The following is a 20,828-nucleotide window of genomic DNA, read 5'->3' as shown; positions in this document are numbered from 1 at the left end:
CAAGCAGCCAGCAGAGGGCAGCAGGAGACTGCGTTGAGGTTCCAGACGCTGCGCTGGCTGTGCACAGTCCAGGGAGTTTTTCAGTCACTGAGCTTTATAAAACGCCTGTCTGTCTTACTTTTTCTCTCTTCAGAATGCCGTATTAGCATGACAAATGTTTTGGGCAGAGTCATTAAGCACAAATAAAGAATACATTTATATAATGATAAACATATTATTTAGATGATGATTTTGTGAAAATATTCTAACCATTGGTTGAACCCTCCTTCTCCCTCCCTTGTTCTCCATCTTCCCTTCCTCTCTTCCCTATTTGCTTTCTCTTCTCCTCATTCCCTTGAATCCTCCTTGTCTTTTTGGCATCTCTTATTCCTTCCTAAACCACCCTCCCCCCTCTCCATCTCTCTCTCTCTGTCTCTCTCTCTGTAGCATGTGATGAGTGGTCCATCTTGCCCAAGCCTGATCTGCACCATGACGTGAACCGCTTCGGGCACTCTGCTGTCTACAGCAACAGGTAACCCCATTCCTCCTCCTCTTCTCTCTCTCTCTCTCTCTGTCTCTCTCTCACACACACACACACACACACACACACACACACACACACACACACACACACACACACACACACACACACACACACACACACTCAGATCATCACACAGAGCTACCATATCCCTCCAGGCCATCACAGTTGGTGGCACAGACAGCCAGGGTCCCTGTCCTTGGCTGGAGTTGAAGGAGAAGGAACCGAGTCTGTGCCCACTCTGGATCAGATCCAGGGGCAGGGGCACATCAGAGGCGTCTGCCATCTGTGGAGCGTCTCGGGTCACAGGTCCGCCCTGCATTGTTCCGATCAAGCAGTGGAGTTGCTGGCAGTTTGCGTGACACGATTAGCCACGTGACGGAAACGGTTCGCGTTCTTCATGAGGAACATCAAAGGCAACAGTGTGATTAAAAAATGATGGATTTTTCTTGTCTCTGTCTAATTGGCTGTCGATGTAGAATAATCTCATCGCGGTGATAATTGGTGTGTAATCAGCTTCATTTGTAGATTATGAAAAAGCCAAACTCATGAATCTCATTTGACAGCGCTAAAATGCAACGGAATTACTATCAGAAACTGATTAGGAAAAAAAACAATGTTTTTTGTCCCAGGGTTGCTTCTGCTTGCACCCAGTTGGAAGCGGATATTTCTGAGCGTGTTTGTGAGGAGTGTTTGGCTTCAAATGTGATGAAATCCAACCCTGCCCATAAATCACTGAATACATCTTGTCAGGTTATTGTCCTACCTACCTTTCAGACCTGAATATTTTTCCTTATTAAAGTTGGAAGTGGATCTCGTGGTACCAGTGTCCTGCACACTATTCCTTCCCTAACGCTCATTCACTCTTTCCTTTTATCTCTCTCTCTCTCTCTCCCTCTCTCTCTCTCTCTCTCTCTCTCCCTCTCTCTCTCTTTCCCTTTCTCTCTGTTCATTTCAATCTCTCAATACAAATCAATGCACATAATTCATTAAGATTTATTTCAACATAAAGTACTCTGTCATTGAGCAGGCAAAACGACAAAACGAAGGTTTAAACATTGTTTAACAAATTCTCTCTCTCTCTCCCCCCTCAGTATGATGTATGTGTTTGGAGGCTTTAACAGCCTCCTGCTGAGTGACGTTCTGCGGTTCTCTCCGGTGAGCTGTGCGGCGTTCCGCGGCAGAGACGAGTGCACGTTCGCCTCCCCGGGGCTGCACTGTGTGTGGAACGCCACCACCAAAGCATGCCTACCCTGGGAGACGGCCGCGCCATCCCAGGACGACGACCTGCTTAACACCTGCTTAACACCCAGGACCTGTGAGGAACTCAACTCTCTCTCGCTCTGTGTGTGTGTGTTTCTTTGAATGTGTGTCTTTAATCATTAATCATAAGTTGAAGATGTGTAGTTCAAGGTGATGGTCTCGATCACAGTGTTCATTCTGTATGATATACAATTTAAAGATCTACATTATGGTAGTATAACTGTATGAATACACACTTACAATTTCTCTTTATTGAAAAGGATTGTCATTTGTAGGTAGGCTATGAATACTATTGGTACTGTGTGTGTGTGTGTGTGTGTGTGTGTGTGTGTGTGTGTGTGTGTGTGTGTGTCTGTGTGTGTCTGTGTCTGTGTCTGTGTGTGTAATAGTGTGTGTTATTTGTCCCAGATGCTGATAACTCCACGTGTAACCAGTACTCTGACTGCTACAGCTGCACAGTGAACACCAACGGCTGCCAGTGGTGCTCAGACCAGTGTGTGTCCTACGGCAGCAACTGCACCTCTGCCGCGGTGAGACACGACCTAACACACAACTGTGCTCAGGGCAACACACACAGAGACGCACGCACACACACACAGAGACACACACACACACACACACACACACACACAGACACACACACACACACAGAGACACACACACACACAGAGACACACACAAACAAGGTACAACTAGAATCTGAACTCTGATGTGTATCTTTTTGAATATCGCCACATCTCTACATGACTCCCCAAACTAGCTGCCAGACCCAAAGCTGATCACAAAGCCGAAATTTTAGTTCTGACTGAAAGTCTAATTATTAGAGTGGGCTCCACCTGTGCGCCAACCTTCTCAGTGGGCACTCTTTGTGGGCACTCTCAGTGGGCACGCTCAGTAATAAGCCCCTTTGTTAGGCACATGGAGTAGGGGTGACGCATGTAAGAAAGGTGACACACCAGCGGCCCAGCACTTCATTAAAGCAGCCTTAAGCCCAATTTATACTTATGTCGCCGACACAAAGTGCGTATGCAAGGTGAAGAATGCACATATTCCTCAACAGGGATGCTGGAAGTGCAGGCCCCGGCATAATTTAGAAATATTTTAAGTAACACAAAACCCACGCAGCATTTAGTTTGCACAGCGGAGCGGAGACGCTCACCGGGCCTTTATTCATATAACTTGCTGAATTCAAGTTACGTTAAATGACCGGACTACTTGCAGAATGATATGATGAAGCACAAAACCCGTTCCCAATGACAGCGGTCATTACTTTTTCGCAGCAGTGAAAATTAAGAAATTACAGACCTGCGAACGTCGGGGTGACCCATTCAAATCAATGGAACTTTTTTGAACATTCTGAAGAGCCGTATAATATGATGCCCAGGACAATTTTTAAGCACATAACCTACAAGAGCTTTCATGCCTACTTGTTGAGTAATCCTCGGTTGTTAGGAAAGGTTCAATATACTGACAAATATGGACTGAAAACTTTCCTCACGCTGTAGATTAGGCTAATTAATTGAAAATTGTAGACAGATTCTTTGCAAGCCAGTTGGACATAGCTAAGTGAATTGTTAAGTGAAATGTTTTAGCTTAGATATCGAATCTTCCAATTTCGCGGTTAAGGTCGAATATAAACTTAGAAAAAGAGCAACAGCAGAACAAACATAAACCTGACCGGTGAGGCAGAGGTACTGTTTGCCATATGCTGTTTGCCTCCTCTCCGTGTTTTTTCACTGCGGTTTTATGACAGATCAGCAAGATTAAGTAGGTTCTACGCATGCGCTCAACCCAGTTTGTGAGGGATTGCGCAATCTGAGATGAGGCACAGCTCGTTGCTGCCTCACCGTCTCACTGTCTCCTGTCAGTTTGAACAGGACATGCGCAAATTCAGCGATTTTGATTATAAAAATGCTCGCAAAGATTGGAATCATGCAGAAAATACATTTATAGCACAGATCAGGTCCTATAGAGGTCATATATCACAAATCACATATCACAAAATTCATAGTTTACCCACCTCTAATTTTACCACTACAGCCCTGTATGTTGCCATATAAAGAAAATGTTTTTCTCATCATTATTGTGTTAACATATGGACACACATTGAAAAGAAAGTTTTAACACTTGAGTTATCTTCTGAAAGTACATTAAAGAACCACTGAAAGCCATAAACTGGACTAAATGCCACAGAAAGATTTTTCCTTTTTTTTTTTTTTTTTACATGCACTTTGCTTTAATTTTACTATTTAAAGATTCAATGGAAAAGTTCAGTACAAGGTAGGCCTATACTGGCCACTATTGCTTAGGCTAATAGCCTATTGAGGCAGTATTGTTTCAGCACCTTAGTGTTCTTAAGGGTCAATAAATAAATGTCTGTGGATCTGTGTCCTTATTTTAAAAAACTCAAATCTGGTCACCCTACGTATAATAAACCGTGATATATACCGTAACCGTGATATAAAATGACAAATACCGTGATAGAAGATTTTGGCCATATCGCCCACCCCTAACCTAGGCTATTTAGAATGATGCAAGTTTTTTGCTTTGAAAGTTGGCTATCATAAAACGTTTTTTTTTTTGTATCATCGCGATGCAAATCCCATGTGTGTATAATAATATTCTGAATTAAAGTTCATGGTTGTGAAATTGGTTGTGCATTTATAGGTTTATAATTGTGTAATCAATTAATTGGGATGTGCATGTGGGCTATAGGCCTAGTGAGTCACGTTGCTGTGCTCACAATTTCGGAACAGCGGGCTGTGTATGTAAGATACACATATACTTTTATTATAGATTGCTTCCTCCACAAATAATACCTACCATGATGGAGATAAGTTTGCCTGTTAAAGCGGATATATACTATTAGACACTCTTTAATCACGCTAGTGTGATTAGCTAGAAAGACAGCACGCGCAGTTGATTTTCAAAAAGTCAACAAATAAATGGCAAAAAAATGCCGTTGGAGCCACTCTTTTTATGACGTAGGCAGCGACTGTTCGCCTGAAGTATAAACAAAACAGCTTGAGCGACACTTTTTTTTTTTGTCGGCGACCATTTCAAAAGTGTCGGCGACATAAGTATAAACCAGGCCTTACATGCCTTACATTCTCTGTGCAGAAATAATATTACATTGGTCCCTCATACTGATCTCCAGTACCAGGCCTCTACTAAGGTTCAAATATTCAAATATTATAATAATATTTAATATTACATTTTAAGAAATCTGTACACTGTCACATTTCAAAAGTTGCCACCCCAACCCTGGCCATTGTACTGTTCTGGAGGCTGTGCTAAATTAATATTTGCATCATTTAGATTTTAGTGTATGCCAGACACGACTATAGTGTGTGTGTGTGTGTGTGTGTGTGTGTGTGTGTGTGTGTGTGTGTGTTTGTTTTCAGGGTGCTGTGGCGGAGTATGAGGCCTGTCCGAAGGACAACCACTCGTACGTGTGCAATAAGAAGACCAGCTGCAAGAGCTGTGCCACAGACCAGAACTGCCAATGGGAACAGAGGAACCAGGAGTGCATCACCCTGCCTGGTAACCAACACTTTAGAACACCCACGCTGAATCCATGGCTCATTTAGGTCACAGATACTTTAGAACACAACAGGAAATCGAATATTTAGCCCTGATTAGCACCCGCGCTAAATGGTAAAAGCCCTTGGCATGATTTAATTATTGTATAATATCAGAGAAACCACAGGGCTGCTGAACACTCACAGTTTCCTTTTTCCTCACCTCACCTCTGTTCCTGGATACACTTATCCTTTGGAACAGCTAAATGTGCTCCAGTTCTTTTTTTCTTTTTTTTACACTTGATTCTTGACCATGGCACTCTCTCTTCTCCTCTCCCTCCGGTGATCTCTGTCCTTCCTCTCTTTCTGTCTTTTTCTTCTCTGTTCTCTCCTATATCTGTTTTCTTTCTTTCTTTCTGTCCTCCTCTCTTGCTCTCTCTCTCTCTCTCTCTCTCTCTCTCTCTCTCACTCTCTCTCCATCTCTCCCTCCTCCCCTCGCCTTGTAGAGAACGTTTGTGGGGAGGGCTGGCACCTGGTGGGCAACTCCTGCCTGAAGATGGTCACAGCCAAGGACAACTACGACAACGCCAAACTGCAGTGCCGCACCCAGAACGCCGAGCTGGCCTCTCTCACCGTGCAGAAGAAAGTGCAGTTTGTGCTCAAGGAGATGCAGGCCCGCTCCCTGCCAGTGAGTCAGCTCAAGGCACTTTACTCAGGAAGCCGCTTTATTATGCGTTTAATGACGAAAGCATGTCTCTAATTCATTTTATTGATAAAACACATATATAAAATCTCCTTTATTTCTGAAGTACATGTCTATATATCTTTGCTGGGATAAAGTGCTATACAACTATACAACTTTACTGTTGTAAAAGCTTCTGTTTATGCATCACAAAGGTTATGAAGGCACTTAGGGATGGTAAAGAGCATAGTAGGAGAACTCTGTGGGGGAAACAGGAAATACATAGATGATGATGATGCTGATAAAAGCCTCTACTCCTGTGGAGTGTTTATGAATACCTGGACTGATTTTCTATGTGTGTGTGTGTGTGTGTGTGTGTGTTCCCCAGAATAAGGTGGTGTCTCCGTGGGTGGGTCTGAGGAAGATTAATGTGTCGTACTGGTGCTGGGAGGACATGTCCCCCTTCACCAACTCCCTGCTGCAGTGGTTGCCAGGGGAACCCAGCGGCGCCGGTTTCTGTGGTTACCTGGCCGAGCCCACGTCCTATGGGCTCAGAGCTGCCAACTGCATCAGCCCCGTCAATGGCAGTCTGTGTGAGCGCCCAGGTGACTAACACACACACACACACACACACACATGCTTACACACGCATACACACACACACATATACACGCTTACACACGCATGCACACGCATACACACACACACACACATACACATGCTTACACACTCATACACATTCATACTCGCCCACACACACAGATTTAACAATTCTAATACATATAGTTCCCCTGGCAGGCAGCATATATGCAGACAGACACACATTCATCTTTACACACAGCATTATAGGAATATATATATATATATAGTGGTTCACCTACATAATACAACAAAACAAAAGCTCCAGAGGTCTGGCAGTGCCATCCAGAGCTGATTTGCTTTCTTGGAAAGAAAAAGACTAAAGAGTGGGCACAGACCCCCCCCCCCCCCCCCAACACACACACACACACACACACACACACACGGCTTATAGTGTTCCTCCGAGGCCTTTGTCGAGCACATGCCCAGGATTTCCTGCCCACACTTTGCCAGTCTGCAGGCACAGGCAGCCAGGGATCAGTGCAGTCAGATGCCAAAGCCGCGCTTTTAGATCACTCCACAATTACCAGGGCTCTGGTGTGTTTAAGACGCTTACTCTCTTATGTGTACATGGTGTTAGAGCTGTGAGCCCAGCCAAACATTCAAACGTTTCACAGGCCAGATTTCAGCCGCAGCGGATCAATTAGCTGGGTTCGCCAGGCGTGGAAAATAGCAAAAAGCATCCATTTATCTGTCATTCGTTTGGCTCCATCGTACGCAGTCTGGGGTGTTTCACTGTGCCAAGCGGTTTTTAAAGTCTTCTCTGTGTCATTTCTGTCATATCTCAGCTCCACATGGTACCTGCGCCCCCCCCCCTCTAGGCTTTAGTGCTGATCCAGGTGCAGCTTGACTTTTGTGCTTTTATTACAGTGACCTTTGCTGTAGCATCACACTTAATGGCCCTGTGTTGAGAGCCTGCAGTCGGGCTATCAGTGCAAACACACACACACACACACACACATACACGCCACTGAGTGTAGATAAGTGTATGTCAGGCCTCAGCATTAGAGAGAGCAGAGAGCAGCTCTTGACATGAATTCTGGTGAGGGTGTGCTTTTTACCTTGGCCCCTGTTGACACGCTCTTGCCGTGGACACTAATGGTGAACTCCTCGTGTAGCGCCTCGTTGAGCAGATGTCACAGATGAAGGGGGAGCTAAGTCCTACTTGTTTGGTCTGTCAAAGGGCCGGACGAATTGAGCTCTAAGCGGCAGCTGTAGCAGCAGGGAGACAAACAAGTGTCACTCTCACAAAGTCACATATACACATCTCCAAACACGCACACATCTCTCTCTCTCTCTCTCTCTCTCTCTCTCTCTCTCTCTCTCTCTCTCTCTCTCTCTCTGTCTCCCCCTTATTCCCTCTTTCTCCAGGCAGAATGAATTATGAACTAGTCGTCTCATAAAAGCTACATGTAGAGGAACATGATTAAACAACAGAACCTTTTATAATATCTCTCCCTTTCTCTCTCTTTGTCTTGTCTCTCCTCCTATCTGTCCCTCTCTCTCTCTCTCTCTCTCTCTCTCTCTCTCTCTTCCCCTCTAACCCCCCCTCTTTCCCTCTCTCTTCCTCTCTCTCCCTCTCCCTCTCTCTCTGTAGCGAACCACAGTGCGAAGGCCTGCCGTACCCTGTGTGCGCTGCGCTCAACCTGCAGTGAGTGCACCAACACCAACTCTGAGTGCATGTGGTGCAGCAGCATGCGTCAGTGCGTCGACTCCAACGCCTACGTCGCCTCCTTCCCCTACGGACAGTGCATGGAGTGGTACACCACCAACAGCTGCCAACGTGAGTCTCTGAGTGTGTGTGAGTGTATGAGACAGGGATGCAAACAGCGCGCTTTTCGGCGCCTCCCGCTTTTTTCACGTCAGTTTGGGTGACGTGTGAATCGTGCAGATCCGAAGAGTTTTTTTTAAGGAGGGGGGGGGGGTCTGATTATAATTTTATCAACAGTAATTATGGATTGCCTCCACCAAACAAGTAAATAAGAAATAAGCAAATCAGCAGCAATAATTTCCCAAATCCTCGAAAGCTGTTGCAATGGAGATTTAACGTTACTTTCTGTTTGAAGATAAGGTAGCAGATAGTGTTGAAGAATGGGTTACTTGAAATTGGACGACTTTAAATTAATATATGAAATTGAACAACATAAACACCTAAACAGTTAAAATAAATCAACAAGGATAGCAAAACCGATTGATAAGCATAGAATGAGAACGGCAGAAATGCAGGCAGGACGTCAGAAGACCAGACAGATCAGTGACACAGGCTGTTTTTTTTTCGTTATATGTGAAGGCTGAGATATTCATAACGTTTTATTCAGTCTTACTGGTGGTCCTTTTGTAATACCAACAGGTGCACTTCCTTGTGGATAAGTAAAGCCTATGTACTGTTCCCGCTACATGTTTAGCATAACATAGCATAACTAGCTATGTTTCTAGATAACTGTCTAACAGCTGTTGCCTTTCCCACGAGACGAACATTTAAATGATGTCAAAGTAAAAGTCCAATTTCGTTTCCATAACAACAATACAAGCAATATACATTTGCTGACCTGAATAAGCAGAGGGCAGAACAGCCTATTTGGCTACATTTTTGTAGTCCCGTTAATCTTTTGTTTGGCATGTTGGTGAGGTTATTTAGAGCAGTGGTTCTCAAACTGGGGTCCGCGGATCCCTTGGGGGCGATTTTGCATATTTTTAGTATAGGTACTTCATTAAAATAGCACGCAATCAGAGCGCACTCACTGTTCCGCTCCCTGTCAGGCTGACTGCACGCATTGACTGCAAGGGCGGGGCTGCCCAGCTCTCACACATGCAACAGGCAGCCCACACTCACAGCTAGTGATCTCAGGGGAGACATGTTCTCATGTGCAGGAGCTCTTGCCGACCGTCCTCGGCTTGTTGAAAAAAAATAAGTGAGATCTGGAGGTACTTCGGATGGGAAGCAGACAGTGAAGGAAAGCCCATCGACACACAGAGACCCGTCTGTAAAACATGCTTCAAAGCCACTCAGGCAAAGGGAGGTAACACGTAAAATATGGCCAAGGACCTCTCAGACAGACACCCCAAACTTTTCAGAGAGTTCTCAGAACGACAGGTTAGCAAATGTGATTATAAACCCTCAAGGTCACCCATATACAGCCTAACACAAGTAGCCTTAGCTTAGTTTAGCGACAAGCGATTTCCCCCATCACAGAATTTTGACGATGCGTAGTACAATGATCATAATGCAGTGTGGTTAACGTAACTAAACCGCATTTTTCACGCTAGTAATAATGTTAACTGCCATAATCTGCAAGTGATGCATTTAATCTTCCATCAGTACGGGTCGTGTTTAACGTTGCAGAAGGCCCCTTTTTAAAGATAGGTTAGCCGAAGGCATATCGGATTCTCCTATTGCATGTATTCTCGTTTAAGACGTTGATCTAGCTTTCAATTTGGCTGCAAGAACGTAGCCCAGTTCATTGTCAAAATTAAACTCTAGAAAGAAAACGCTATACGTGTATAATCAATGCTATGATGTCACCATGTAGTTTTCATTAATATCTTGCTGGAGGCTAATACTAATATGAATGCCATTTGTTAAGTGTTCGTGACAACCCTAATACAGACAAGTGCTCATCACATCAGCCATAAAACAACAGCAGATATCTGGCTTCCAAAGGTTGCCATCGTTCAGTGACAACAAGACCGGGTAAATAAACTGGACAACTATGTGCTGAGAGACAGGCAACCCCTTCTCATTGATCACACACACACACACACATAACATTAGGTGGTAACATTACGTGGACGTGGACGTGGACGTGGTTAATGTCTTTGTTAAAAATAAATCTTCAGAATCATCTCCGTTGGAAAACCCTACAATCTGAGTTTGATTGGAAAACCCTACAATCTGCTTTGATAAAAAAAAAATTCCATCAATATGTTTTTATGTAAGGTAAACATTATTTAGCTTCTAAGCACATTTTACAAAAAGATCATTTAAAAATCTATCCTACATACTGTCAAGTAATGCCAAATGTAATCAAATGACTATCTAAAACTCGTGATAAACTTGTGATATTAGTACTATATGATTTTAGAGTAAAAGAGTCCAAAAGCATATAACATTACAAATAGCTATAAGCCTATACGGTTTAATTTGGGATGCGATTATGAGGGTGTCCTCGGAAAATGTTCTGCCTTTTGAGGGGTCCTTGGCCCCATAAAGTTTGAGAACCCCTGATTTAGAGGACCATTTCTCAATGGGTTTGTTCCTTAATGAATGTTTGTTTATTAATAACTTACTTTTCAACAAATAACTCAATTGTAATTACAAAGAGGGAAATTCGCAACTCTATCGCAACTTCCACCTGCTCCCGCAATTGCATCGCAACAAACACCTAAAAAATACCGCAACTTTTTGGAAAAGCTACCGCGGAATCAGAAATTGTAGGCCGCAACTATCACAAAAAAGGACAGCGAAATCCTGGGGGGACTGCATTGTGAAGTGGTGGGCCCATATCATGAGTTTGGGGAAATATCCAGCTCGGAGTATGGCTGCAGTGCTACATGTGAAAGTGCAGAGAAGGCCAAGACTACTGCTCTGGCCAAACAGAGGCAGACACGTCTCAAACATGTTAAGAAAATGAATGCAGCCAGACGGAAGGCCCTGCATACGTTGCAGGAGGTGGCCAGGAAGAAGAATTTTCAGAATTTCATTTTACTCTATGTGCCTATAGGGGTGGGCCGGGGATGTCGGGGGGTTGGTGGCAATGTAAGTATATGGATATTTTCTGCGGGGCGAGGGCTTCAATTACCTCTCTCTTTTTTGACCATACATGTGTTTGCATCCCTGATGAGAATGAGTGAGAGGGAGAGAGAGTGCGTGAGTTTGTGTGGGTGAGGGAGAGCGAGAGAGAAAAAGGGAAAGAGAGGGAGAATGAGAATGAGAGATGGAGTCTGTGTTTGGGTTGGTGTGACAGTCTGTGCATGCGCTTGTCTGATATCTCCACATTTGTATCTATCTGCTAGTCCAGTACTTCTCAGTTATCTCAGAGTGTGCTGACATTTTGTATCAACTGAATTTGACTGATCTCTGTTTTTGTTAACATCTATCTAAGAAGCAGCAGTCTGATTGTTTCATTACAAGAAGGATATATAATTTCTCAATCTGCTTTCAACAACTTCAATCAGTTTTTAAATTGCTTGAAGTTGAAGATTATTCAGCTCTAATGTGTGTGTGTGTGTGTGTGTGTGTGTGTGTGTGTGTGTGTGTGTGTGTGTGTGTGTGTGTGTGTGTGTGTGTGTGTGTGTGTGTGTGCGCGCCCGCCTGCCTGCCCGTGTGTGTATTCCAGCGGAGAACTGTTCTGGCTACCGGACGTGCGGTCTGTGTTTGGACCAGCCAGGCTGTGGCTGGTGCACTCACCCCAACAACACGGGGAAGGGCCAGTGCATCGAGGGCTCGTACCGCGGACCAATGCAGACTCTCCTGCCCGCCCCCTCCTCAAGCCCCACCCCCTCTGGCCGCACCCTCCCGCTGCCGCCAATCATCAACGCCTCTATGTGCCCCCTGGACAACAGATACAACTGGTCCTTCATACAGTGTCCAGGTCAGACAAACACACACACACACACACATACACATCCATAGAGTATTTAGACAGTGTGCAGTGGGCTCAAACATTACACATACACACACACACACACACACACACACACACTCTTAGAGAATATAGACAGAGTTTGCAATTGGTTCAACCACAACACACACTCAGGCACAGAAAATACATTTACATACAATTTGTATCATTCATACTCGTATACACACATTCCTAATATAGCCAACAGCATAATGCTGTCCAAAACACACACACACACACACACAGAGAGAGAGAGAGACACACACTCACAGCTGTACCTTAACGTGTTCTTTTGTCCTTGTGTGCAGCGTGCCAGTGTAACGGCCACAGCCAATGTGTGAACGAGAGTGTGTGTGAGAGGTGTGAAGACCTCACATCTGGACGGCACTGTGAAAGCTGTATCGCCGGGTACTTTGGAGACCCCACAAATGGTGGATCCTGCCAACGTAAGTGTGTGTGTGTGTGTGTGTGTGTCGTCTAGTTTGTTTAGTCTTTAGTCCTGACTGTATAACTTTAGTACATAAAAGCACATCAGCTTTCATAACTAAACCAATCTTTTTAGTTGTCATATATCCTCAAATTCATACCCACACATACCCTCTAAAAATAGGCCACCTTAAGTTGAAAACCCTCTAGTTAGATAATACAAAGGCAAGGTGAGCTCCGTAGCTGTTTGTGCAGAGGCTATGCTCCTGGAGAGACTAATGAGTTTGTCTGAACTCGGTCCCCATGTGGCCCTCAGAGGCGGCCCTTGGCGAAGGCCCTCTGATTGGAGCTTTGTGTGGGGGCGGCAGCCTGAGTCTCCTTGCAGTGGATTATCAGGCCAGCTCTGGCAGGTGTATCTTGGCGTACCTGCCTTAATCACAGCATCCTGCTGACCTAGCGTTGTTAGCGCTTGCGTGATGATGTGAGACCGCTGTAACGAAGATGAAAGACACCGTTTACATCAAAACATTTACATCTGACTAACAAATGGAATTGCTGCAAATTATTTTGAATGTATTCAGTCATATGTGTCGGTGCTGTATCTATATGTGTAGAATTACATGACTCAGTCTCTCCCTCTCTCTTTCTCTTATACTCTGTCTCTCTCTCTCTCTCTCTCTTATACTCAATCTCTTTCATGTGTTTCACTTGTTTTCTAAATTTGTTTGTGTTGCCCCCCCCCCCAGCCTGTAAATGTAACGGCCACGCCAGCATGTGCAACGCTGGCAACGGCAAATGCTTCTGCACCACGAAAGGCATCAAAGGAGATCGATGCAATCAGTGAGTGTGACACACTTGCTCACCTCTCCTTCTCTCTTTCATTTTCTCTCTGACTATCCATCTCACTCGCTCCCTTCCCATTTCTCTCAGTGTAACTCTCTCTCTCTCTCTCTCTCTCTCTCTCTCTCTCTCTCTGTCTCTGTCTCTCTCTGTCTCGTTCTCTCTCTCTCGTTCCCTCTCTCTATATCTGACTCTCCATCTCTCTCCCTTCTGTCCTTCTCTCTCTCTCTATCTCTTCCTCCATCCATCTCGTTCTCTCTTCACTTGTTTTTGTCTGTCTCTGCCTCTTCTCTCTGGTCTGCTATCTCTCATGAGTGGCTATAAGAGTGTTAAGGCTTTTAGACTTTGTAAGTGAAATAGCTTTTCTTCAAGCACTCAATCTCCATCTATGCCCCCCACCCAAACTCCCACCCTCCCTTCCTGTCTCTCTCAGGTGTGAAGTTGAGAATCGTTACCAAGGCAACCCACTCAAGGGCACATGCTACTGTAAGTGAAGGCACACTCAGAGAAGAGAGAGACTACACTGGTGTCTGACCTTAACAAATGCCCATTACACACACACACACACACACACACACACACACACACACACACACTCATATGCACACACATGCATACACACACACACACCCATATCCACACGCATGCACATATGCAGTTGCATGCACACACACACACACACACACACACACACACACACACACACACACACACACACACACACACACACACACACGCACACACACAGTCCTCTCTTTATCAACTGGTCTCACTTTCTCTCATACACACACACACACTGTGACTCAGTCCCTCATGGACACTTGCACACACCCTCATTCTTTAAGAAACACAGACTCAGACTTACTCACACCCTACCTCACTCTCTCATACACACTCTCTCTTTCTCACTCTACACACACACACACACACACACACACACACACACACACACACGCACACACGCACTCTCTTTAAGTTACCTTCATCTCACTGCCCCCGTCTCTGTCTCTATCTCTTTTTTCTCTCTCTCTCTCTCTCTCTCTCTCTCTCTCTCTCTCTCTCTCTCTCTCTCTCTCTCGCCGCTCACTGCACCTCTCTCTCTGACAGACACTCTGCTGATTGATTACCAGTTCACCTTCAGCCTGTCACAGGAGGATGACCGCTACTACACCGCCATCAACTTTGTGGTCACCCCTGACGAGGTAAGGCTCCCATCACTCAGCTGGAAAAACACACACACACACACACATTAATGTATAAACACACACACTCACACATACACTTTAACATATAAGTACGCAAACCCATGAGACTCAGGCAAGCATACGTGAGTCTCTCTGACACACGCACACACACACACACACTTCTGGGACGGCAGACGTGTCCTGAGACGAGGCCTGAGTTGGAGGTCACCTCTCGTGCTGAGGAGGGCCACCAGTGCCGCGGGACCGAGCTGTCCTTCAGCCCCCCCCAACACACACACACACACACACACACACACACTTATCATCGTCACTGAAAGGCCACACAAGCTCCCATAAATGCCACACAAGGGTTTAAGGGTCTGTGAAGGGTGGAGGTGTGTGTGTGTGTTTGGGGGACATTCTGATGATTAGTGGACGACTGTAGTTAAACTCCACATCCAAGGAAAGAGGGGGGATGTTTTCAGATATACATTTTCTGTGTACATTTTGGGGGTTTTTAAATGGCATTTTCTTGTTTGTTTTATTTGTTTGTTTGTTTTCATTTTCAGCAAAATCGGGATCTGGACATGTTCATCAACGCATCCAAAAACTTTAACCTCAACATCACCTGGGCCACCAGCTTTGCAGGTGTCCCCTTAACCCAACCTGTCCCAACACTGTTTACAGCGTTAAGGAAACTTTGTCATAACAGGACTCAGGGCAGCAGTGACCGATGAGTGCACATAGATGATAGATCTAGATCTAAAACTGAGTACAAAATGTTTAATTATAGTATAGTAGTAGTGTTGTAGTAGTATTATCTCTCTCTCTCTCTGTCTGTCTGTTTGTCTGTCTCTGTATCTTTCTCTCTCTCACACACCTTACTTGAACACAACATTTTTTGTCTTCCAGCTGGTACTCAGGCAGGAGAGGAGGTCCCCATCGTCTCCCGTAGCAACCTGAAGGAGTTCAAGGAGAGCTTCTCCAACGAGAAGTTTGATTTCCGTAGCAACCCCAACATCACCTTCTTCGTCTACGTTAGCAATTTCACCTGGCCTATAAAGATACAGGTAGCAGCAGTAATGAAGGAGAACGCCTTTTGATTTTACAGTTACTTTATGGATTAGTGTTATATGATTAGTGTTAATGATTGCTGTACTATGATTACCATACAAGGGTTGTATTACTCTTATGAACTTGTAGTACACTAATGTGTATTTAAAGTGTGACAGAAGTATAAAGTATAAAGCTATTTTACTTCTATAAACTATAGTATGAAAGAAAAAGTTATCCAAAACAACTTGGCATGAGTGTAGTCCTTCTCTACCAAAGCTGTGTCTGGTCTGGAAGTGATTTGACTGGGCCTGCATCCCCTCCCCCTGCCCCTCCTCTCCTCTCTCCTCCTCTCCTCCCTTCTCCTCCTCTCCTCCCTCTCTGTTGTCAAACACACACACACACACGCGCACACAGACACACGGCGAGCGGCCGGGGGTGAAATGGTGCACTCAGGGTTAGTGTTTGGTTGTCCTCCTCCCTGCTTTTCTTCCTTGTCCTTCTCGCTCTCGCTCCCTCTCTCCCTCCCCATCCGCTCATGGAGTCTGCCCATCTGCAGAAAGGTAACTTTTTCCTCCTTGGTCATTTTGCTGTTTTCCGTACTCTCCCCCTCTCTCTTTCTCTGTCTCGCTCTCTCTCTCTTGCTCGCTGTCTTCATGACGGTGACTGCAGTTTTGGGATGTCTGTGTGTGTGTGTGTGTGATGGGTTTTTGATGCTATTCATTTCTGCTTCCAAAGGCAGCTAGAGAGAGAGAGATGGTGTGGAAAAGGAATGTTAAGTTGAAACACATGGTTGTGTTGGGGTGAAAATGGAGAGAGAGAGAGAGAGAGAGGGGGAAGGAGAAAAGAAAAGAGAAAAATGAGAGTCGTAGGGAAAATCCGAGAAACAGCGAAACGGAGGGAGGGAGAGAGTGAGTGAGGAGGAAGGAAGAAAAGGCGTTATGTGGGAAAGTTTTTGACTGGAAGTAGCTCTGTTTTTGTTTTTCTTCACATGTGGCGAAGAGAAACTGTAGCTGTGTGTTTGTGCATGTGTCCGTCTGAAATACAGTAGGGCCTTCACATACAATGTTTGGATAGGCCACAGGGTGTGCGTATGAACACGTGCGTGAGAGTGAGTGTGTGTGTGTGTGTGTTTGCACTCACTCACATGCATACCCTCCACTGATGCAGTAAGACCTTCTCATGTAGCATTTTTTAGCCAAGCAACAGAAAGGGTGTGTGTGTGTGTGTGTGTGTGTGTATGTTTGGGAGACCGAGCAAACAAGAGAGGAATAACAGTGGACCTTTTAACATGTGTGGTTTATCTGGGTAGGCTACTTAACTACTAACTAAGTATTTGTGAGAGCATGGACAAGATGTGGAAGATAAAAAAACATTTGTCATTCGGTAGTTACCTTACAATGCGGCCATTCATCATCCTCCATCATTTCCCTCACAGCACAGCTCTAGATAGTTGGAGAGAGAGAGAGTGTGTGTGTGTGCGTGTGTGTGTGTGTGTGTGTGTGTGTGTGTGTGTGTGTGTGTGTGTGTGCGCTGGATAGTTTTTCCCAGCCTAAAATATCTGTCTCTCTCTCTCTCTGTGTCTGTCTTTTCGCTCACTCTTACTCACATACACAGGGATGCAAGCACAAAAAAACTCATTTAGGCAGTCAACACTTAAATTGGTTGGCAACCTTGTAATCATTTGTAGTTTGGTATTGCCAAGATAATCATACTAACGAGAGCCAGTCACGTGGAGTTCAAGATCAGAGTGGCTTCTTTCGCTTAGCTTAACCATTAATATGCAAACACAATGTCACCTAAGTATAACACAATGTCGCCTTATTATCGCCAATCAAAAAACGTTGCATGGAGAGGAAAGCCAACAGGGACACACTTGTGTGTATATCTTCATTCACACCTGTCTCCATGTATCTCTACATATGTCCCCTTATCTCTCTAGACAGTGTCTGTTTATTGTTCTCAGCTCAAGCTTTATTGCCTTGACTGTAATCATTGCAGTAATAGTAATAGAATAGAATAGAACGTAATGGAATAGACATACAATACAACACACACATGACATATAATACATACAAATATTTGACATATTTCTTATACATTACATGTATACATTGGTGTTATTGCTAGAGAAAAAAAGAACAAATATTGCCAAAGGCGTGCAGACGTGGTAGATATTGAAATGCTTGATTCATATTTAGGAGCTCCTGCTGTCCCTGTAGTCCCTGGTTGACTGTCTGGGGCCGTGGCAGGCTGCAGCTCACCAAGAGGCAGGAGAGCCAGCCAGCATGGAAGCTGGGAACTGGATCCAAGAACCTCCTTAAATACCAATCACTTGTTTTCTCTTACGTCTTTTTTTTTGCTGGGTAGGGGACTGGATGTCCTCTGCGATGGAGAAAAACAGAGTTGTTGTTTTTTTTATTTTGGCGGCTGTGTTTAGTTTGTTAATATGGCCATATGTTGACGGTGAGCTTAAAGTGGTTCCCCCGTTTGGAACAGCTGTCAGTGATGGTTTTGTGTGGGGCTCTGGTGGGAGGCAGGCTGAGAACTCAATCTAGTTACCTGTGCTCTGGCTAAACACACACACACACACACCACATATACATCACCTATGCACAGACACACACGCTGAGACACATGGCTTTAAACCAGTGTTGAGATCCTCTCAGCAGACCCCTATGAGGCTCACTCTGCTCAGAGAGCTGAGATGTGGGCAGGACCTCGCCAGCCACCCCTCACTCTCCGTTACTGTTTAGTGCTCTTGCCCAGATCACTGTGTGGCACCCTAACCTGTATCTGTTAGGTGAAAATTCACCCTAGTTACCTCAGGACTCCGGAGCTGCACATAAATGTATTTATTAGACAAACAACAACAACAATTGCAATCGGGCTCACTCCCAGCACAAGGCTGAAAGTGAAGCCATGATAAACACATCGCACAAGGTTTATATAGACAGAAGTTTAGCGCTCAACAGGGATAACCACGTGGTGGATCTCTGACGTCCGAGGCTCCCTGTCTTGCAAGGATGGCAGTTCGAGGTCGGAAGAAGCACAGTTCGACCCTTATCACTTCTGGTCTAAACATGCTCTTGTACAAATGCAGCCTAAGTGGCACCTTATAATCTAAGTTACACACGCACACAGAAAAGCCATGTTCCTGCTTTCATAAGCACATGATTCATACAAGGAATATATTAATACAAGGCACTTGATTCATTAACAGTGCTTGGAAATTATCTCCATCAGTATCTCACACCGTCTTTCACATAGTCATTACAGCGGGTAGAGGCTACGGCCAAGTTTGTAGAGATGAACTTGCCACAATTTATAGTGTAGATTTATAATTTATTTTATGTTTAATTAGTTGCGGTGTGATGGTTGTCTGGCAACTGTTCTTCTGCAGTGTGCGTCTTAGAAGTGCCCTTCGCTCTTACACTCCTCCTGAGTCACCATCCTGACGTCTCGACTCATATTTAACTCTGTACTGAGTGTCTCTGCAGCACCGTGGTCATAAACTTTACAGCCTCTTTGCCTCAGCAACTCTGAGCTGATCTCGTTTTTGAAATGTTCCCGTTATGTTTTAGGGCTATTCTGGGATATGGAGGATTACTGTATACTGTATCGTTGTGTACATGTATGTACTGTGTGTATGTATATCATAATCCATAATCAATATAGGTGTTTGTGTCAGTGTGTGTGTTTGTTAGAGAAGAGGAGGGAGATTGAGAACGAGTATAAAAGTGTGTGTGTGTGTGTGTGTGCGCCTTCGTGTTTGAAGAATTTCAGTGGAATGCTGCTTCCACGCTGCCGCAGGCTGGAATGGTTGGTGTGCTTATTTTGGAGATTGAGGAGGAAATGGAGGGATGAGAGAGAGAGGGAGAGCCGGAGAGAGAGAGAGAGAGAGGAGCAGAGACGAGTGGCGTATTCAGTTTCTGCTGGAGAAGTGGAAAAGTCTGGGCACAAGGAATAACACAAGCTCTCTCTCTCTCTCTCCCTCTTACACACTCTCTCGCTCTCGCTCTCGTTCGCTCGCTCGCTTGTTTACAGAGAGATCCTTCTGAAATAGAATCAGGACTGTCTGGAGATAGACATGTCAGATGCACGCCTATAGGAACACACACTGCGCCAAAACGGATGGATTGAGGAGAGTGTGAATGCTGCTGTTTGGTTGGGGTGTGTGTGTGTGTGTGTGTGTGTGTGTGTGTGTGTGGGGGGGGGGGTCTTCCCCTCTATTCCTACTGATTTCATCTCATTCACCCCTCCTCTCTATCTATCCCTACTTTCAATCCTTCTCACTGTCACTCCATCTCTCTCTCTCCGTCTTCATCTCTGTTTATCCCACTCTCTCACTCTCCTCTCGCTCGCTCTCTCTCCCTCCCTCTCTCTCTAATGTCTTCCCCTCCTCATCTCTTTTCATGTTGTGGAGATGTATGCAAATCCCCACTTTAAATAGAATGATGAATATGTGTGATATTGGAGGTAGAAAGTGGTGTGTGTGTGTGTGTGTGTGCATATGTGTTCGCATATGCATGTGTGTGAGTGTAGGAATTTGACCTTGTTTGTGCTGCAGTTTAAATTAACAGTCTGTGTTTGTGTGTGTGTTATGACTTACAGTGTATATCTCTCACTTGTGTAGCCTTGGGTTTGTGTGTGTCGCATGACTGTTAATAGGGGAGAGGGGGGGGTGACTGCAATGTGTTGAAACAAACAGCAGGGGTCAGTGTTGGACTAGTTGAAAGCTTAGGTTGGGCGTGTACTATAAAGAGAATGTGAAAGTGTTGGTTTGTTTGCATCATGTGTATACCTGTGTGTGTGTGTGGTGCTTACCAATCCTGCCGTGTATATATGTGTGTGTGTGTGTGGTGCTTACCAATCCTGCTTTGTGTGTGTGTGTGTGGGTGTGTGGGTGTTGTGTACAACCTGAGAACTACTTTGATACTTGCCTGTCAACTGAGTGGAAATGTCCCATCAATCATATGACGGTGTATCTAATGGAGCTAGAGTGTGTTCACAGAGTGAGTACACATATTCACATTAACCTTTTCAATGTCTCCTCTCTCTCTCTCTACCTTTCCCTGC

General features: G+C 44.9%; 1 protein-coding gene across 3 annotated transcripts in view; it reads left to right on the top strand.

Moving 5' to 3' along the window:
* Positions 1 to 20,828, top strand: part of LOC105899554 (attractin) — an 88,913-nt gene that overhangs the window by 36,555 nt on the left and 31,530 nt on the right. For all 3 annotated transcript variants that reach the window (XR_004165062.2, XR_004165061.2, XM_031579819.2), the window contains exons 11-24: positions 427 to 511; positions 1,615 to 1,838; positions 2,192 to 2,313; positions 5,188 to 5,326; positions 5,811 to 5,992; positions 6,375 to 6,591; positions 8,223 to 8,408; positions 11,962 to 12,216; positions 12,555 to 12,692; positions 13,419 to 13,512; positions 13,946 to 13,998; positions 14,620 to 14,714; positions 15,266 to 15,344; positions 15,609 to 15,766. Coding sequence is in view for 1 of the 3 variants with exons in the window: in XM_031579819.2 (XP_031435679.1) it covers positions 427 to 511; positions 1,615 to 1,838; positions 2,192 to 2,313; positions 5,188 to 5,326; positions 5,811 to 5,992; positions 6,375 to 6,591; positions 8,223 to 8,408; positions 11,962 to 12,216; positions 12,555 to 12,692; positions 13,419 to 13,512; positions 13,946 to 13,998; positions 14,620 to 14,714; positions 15,266 to 15,344; positions 15,609 to 15,766 (2,027 nt within the window). In the remaining 2 variants the exon portion in view is untranslated. The remainder of the gene's footprint in view (positions 1 to 426; positions 512 to 1,614; positions 1,839 to 2,191; positions 2,314 to 5,187; positions 5,327 to 5,810; positions 5,993 to 6,374; positions 6,592 to 8,222; positions 8,409 to 11,961; positions 12,217 to 12,554; positions 12,693 to 13,418; positions 13,513 to 13,945; positions 13,999 to 14,619; positions 14,715 to 15,265; positions 15,345 to 15,608; positions 15,767 to 20,828) is intronic.

Source organism: Clupea harengus, chromosome 14 (genome assembly GCF_900700415.2).
Source record: "Clupea harengus chromosome 14, Ch_v2.0.2, whole genome shotgun sequence".
Taxonomy (NCBI): Eukaryota; Metazoa; Chordata; class Actinopteri; order Clupeiformes; family Clupeidae; genus Clupea; species Clupea harengus.
The sequence above is the reverse complement of the archived record's forward strand: the minus strand, read 5'-3'. Positions and strand labels throughout refer to the sequence as shown.